Source organism: Nicotiana attenuata, unplaced genomic scaffold (genome assembly GCF_001879085.1).
Source record: "Nicotiana attenuata strain UT unplaced genomic scaffold, NIATTr2, whole genome shotgun sequence".
Classification (NCBI taxonomy): domain Eukaryota; kingdom Viridiplantae; phylum Streptophyta; class Magnoliopsida; order Solanales; family Solanaceae; genus Nicotiana; species Nicotiana attenuata.
Window position 1 is genome coordinate 91299 of NW_017671857.1, and position 4376 is coordinate 95674.

Here is a 4376-nt window from a genome sequence, read left to right on the forward strand (position 1 = left end):
CAAGTAAAGGTGTTCAAATGGGAAACTCAAGAGTTCATGTATCGGCTTTACAAACTGATGTAAGTTTAAGTGGCCAGAAAACCATTTCTCCATTTAGAAACTATATAAAAAAATAAAAAAATATATTTTTAGTAATTAAAGATATTTAAAAATATTTGGAAACGTCATGGTAAAAAAAAAAGGTTCAACTTCCCAAATAGTAATAAGCCTCGTAAAATAGGGTAGAGCGAGTAAAACAGATGTAACAAAAAGGTCTTCAATCTTTTTATTTCCAGATAAATCAACTAGGTAGGTGGACAAAATGTAAGCAAATCATAGCTCTATTACATGTAATCTCTCAGATGTAACAAACTCATGGGCAGAAGGTAATCAAATAGTCAGCTCCAGTACATGTAAATGTGCTAGTTGCGTCATCATAAGCATAACTATAAGCTTGAGGACACAGATGTTTGAATTGTAAAGAGTATTTGGTTGGTTTGCAAGTTTGTGGAGAACTATATTGACCAGTGCAACAATATTGTGGCTGTTGAAATGCCAGACATGCGCTTTTGCACCCAATGACACCACCATCTGGACTTTTTACTGCTAACTCATCTGGACATCCGTGATTATTGATGTCAACCGGACAACTTGTTGAGTTGCAATCAGCTCTATTTTGAGGGACAATAGAGGCTGGTAAATTAAAACCATCGACCAAGCTAATATCATAAAAGTCTTTGCCTCCAAACCCTGCCAATGTGAATTCGAGAAGGGATGCTGGTGGAGCTGCACCGTTACCGTTGCAAGTTACTTGGCCAGTCCCACAATCTCCACTAAGACAAGTGAATTTTCCAGTCGCATCATTCGAGCAAACGAACCTTGCCCATACTCTTCCTGACCATGAATTTGGTACCTGAAGAGTTTGTGAAGCTTGTGATACTAATTCAAATCCTGTTAGCAATTGGGGTCCTTGACCAGTAAGTGTAGCTGGCCAAATTGTGTAAGGGCAATTATTTTTTATTATGATGTTGGCTGCATACGATCCTGCATTAATAACAGTGTAAACATTAGCATAAACAAACAGGGCGTACGCAGGAATTTTATAAAAGAACAAAAATAATAACTTTACTTATTATACTTCTAGACAAGTAATAGCCTTATTTTATTGGTTTTGTTGAGTCTTAAGTTAGAATAAAATCTTGTATTCAATTCTACTTCATCACAATTTTTAACCACACAAAAGATCTCTCAAATATTTGCAAAAGAAAATGTGATTGTTGAGGTTTGAACCTCTGACCTCTTTGAGCAAAATCAAGCACATAACCAACACACAAATAGACAATTTATAACAAGTGGTGTCATTTTCTTCCTGCTTATTTGTTTTCTCACAGTATTAATATATATATATATATATATATATATATATATATATATATATTTATTAAAATTTTCTGATGAAGCGGTGTCACGTGATACTGCTTCGTTAAAAGTGCATCCGCACCTAGGGCTGTCAAATTTGGCCCAAGCCCAAATGATCCGCCCAACCCGCCCAATGTTGGGTTGGTTATTGACCCGCCCATTTATTGAATATAGCCCATCTTGACCCAACCCATCTCAACCCATTTAAAGTTGGGCTAATTTTTAGCCCAAATTGATCCATGAGTAAGTTTGTCAAAATATCTTAGAAATAATTTTATTTTTTGTTTAATATTTTGAATATGACCATTACAAAATCAAAAAAGCCTTATTTAGTAATTATAAAATTTATAAGAAAATAACACATATTAATTAAAGTTTAATAAGAGTTGGGCGGGCTGGGTTATGATCCGAATTTTAACCCATCTTGACCCAACCCATCTTAGCCCAAGTAACTTTTGGGCGGGTCATTTGACCCGCCCAATTATTGACTCAATCCATTTTGACCCGCCTAAAATTGACCCAACCCGCCCATTTGACACCCCTATCCGCACCTGTAAACAGAAAAACTATTTTACAAATCTAATGCACAAGCTAAATGTTCTTTTCCCACGTTCTCTCCTTCAATACTGGAAAGTGGAAAAGAAAAGATTGAATTGATATAAAGCCTTTGCAAACAACATGCTATAGGGATTGACTGCTTTGTGATACTAATTAAAAGAGGAAACTAAAGTAGATTGGCTAATTGAGTTAAAGGATAGGTAAAAAGATAAAGATAATTACCCTGGAGGAAGAACATAAAAAAGATAACACTCATGGAGAAATTTACGGCCATTGTTGAATGCTTTGGTCAAAGATTTTATTGTATAACATGAAAATAGACATTGGGCTGAGTTTATATAGGAAATTTTGTAACAGAAGTCAAAGAAGAAATTAGTTAAATAAATCTGATCTGCGATTTTGTCCGTTACATAATTGGCAAGAACATAAGGTGACTTGGCAAAATAAGTGTTAATGCTACATCTGACCTTGGTCCTTTTCTGTTGACATAATAAATGCATTTTCATTTTGAATAATTTCTAGTATTGCAAGTGCAGCAAATCTTATATATCACACCATTCATATGATCAATTTATGAGATTATCAGTATCCATATTTATATCTATATTATCATAAAAGTACGAATATTAAGAAGCTAAACGTTGAACGATAAAAATATTCTCAAAATATTAATCGACTTTTATACTTTTAAATAATTTATTATGTGTAAAAGCATGAAAAACCTTAGCGAAATACCATTCGTCTTTTTTTAGCTTTCCTAAATAAAGTTTACACTAGACAAAATGGAATTATTTTCTAAGATATAGAAACAAAAATTTAAATACTTTCCTAATATATAAGAATAATTATTTAATTATTTTCCTAATATTTAGAATATTATTTCGTGATAAAATAGAGAGTTTCATTAGTTTATCATCTATAAATAATAAATTCACCATTATTTCCTACTATAATAACTACACGTTATTAGGATAATACCAATCTTGGACTCTAAAGCTTATGAAATAATATTACATTTTATTAATTAAGAAGGTGAAACGTTATTTACTATTTAAAGTGATAAATTCTCAAGTTACTTTAAAGTCCTAAACATAATTTCAAGAAATTAATCTTGAAATGAACTAAAAATTTTCAACTAAATCTTTCAGTATTTGAACTGTTATGTAGAAAGTTGTAAGATTTAGGACTTTAAACAATTAAAATTTTACTTTATTTGAATCGAATAATAAAAGCATGAAAGCCCTTAATGAAATGGCATTCGTCTTTTTTTTTTTTTTTTTTTTCCTTTTCACATATAATTCACACTAAATAAAATAGTTATTTGACTATTTTCTAAATCCTTAGACTTTTTCAATTAATTAAGATTTTGACAATTAAACTTTTTCTTATTTGAGTTAGGTGAAAACTCCTAACATAGGAATTTAATATCAATTATAAATTCATTCCTTATTTGAATTATGTTTTTGGCAAGAATTATTGTCTAAGGTTTTCGAATCTTCCAAAACAATAGTCGTTAAGGTTGTGTTTGGTAGGAAGGAAAATATTTTTCGAAAAATATTTTTCAATTTTTTCGTGTTTGGTTGGTCTAAATGTTTTCGAAAATATTTTTCTCATGAACTCATTTTCCTCCAATTGAAAAAAATATTTTCCCTATTAAGAGAAGGAAAACATTTTCCAAAACTCCTTCTCAACCTTCCCCATCCTATTCCCCATCTCTACCAACCCACCCCCACACCCCACCACCACCCACCCAACCCAGCCCCAACCTAAACCCCAAAACCCCCGCCCCACCCCCACCTACCTACCCCACCCCCCTCCACCCCACCCACCTCCCCTAAATAAAAATATTATTAATAATACTTTCTTTTCATGTTATAGATAGATTTTTTTTTTATTTCAACAAATGAGTATATTTTTTTTATGATATAATAAAGTATTTTTTCCTTTTAACAAAAAAAATACTTTCCTTTTATGTCGACAAAGGTTTTTTTTTTTATTTCAACCAAATAAGTATTTTCTTTTCAAGTTGTAGAAAGAGTATTTTCATTCGACCAAAAAAAGAGTATTTTTTTTTTGGTTATGGAGCACAAATTTCAACGTTATTTTTGCGTAAAAAAGTTAAGCAACACATTAGTTCCTTTGAATTTGTATGAATTTTTAAAGACTTGGGGGAGGGAGGGGGAGGGATGAGGAGAGTAGCATAAAAAATATTTTCCTAAAAAAAAAAATTCTATTCTCTAACCAAACACTAAAAAATATTTTCCGAAAAATATTTTCCACTCACCAACCTAACAATGAAAAATAAGTGGTAACCACTCATTTTCCATACAAAGGAAAACATTTTCCTCCATACCAAACAGACTCTAAATGACTGTAGAAGTCTTTCGCCTCAGAGTACAAATTGTTCCAAGTTTTGCGAA

At 31.7% G+C, this 4376-nt stretch overlaps 1 protein-coding gene across 1 annotated transcript; it reads right to left on the reverse strand.

Annotated features, from left to right (window-relative positions):
* Nucleotides 1-260: 260 nt before the first annotated feature.
* On the reverse strand, nt 261-2237 carry LOC109210570 (thaumatin-like protein 1b). Its single transcript, XM_019374000.1, has 2 exons — nt 2179-2237; nt 261-1023 (listed from the first exon to the last, which is right to left on the reverse strand). Exons 1-2 carry the CDS (start codon nt 2228-2230, stop codon nt 353-355), a joined length of 723 nt encoding a protein of 240 aa, XP_019229545.1. The 5' UTR covers nt 2231-2237; the 3' UTR covers nt 261-352.
* Nucleotides 2238-4376: the final 2139 nt, after the last annotated feature.

Excerpts from the sequence above, each read along its gene's own strand:
- LOC109210570 (XM_019374000.1), bottom strand. The coding sequence starts at position 2,230 with ATGGCCGTAAATTTCTCCATGAGTGTTATCTTTTTTATGTTCTTCCTC. Across the intron at positions 1,024-2,178 it reads TTTTATGTTCTTCCTCCAGG|GATCGTATGCAGCCAACATC; the intron begins GTAATTATCTTT and ends TTATTAATGCAG.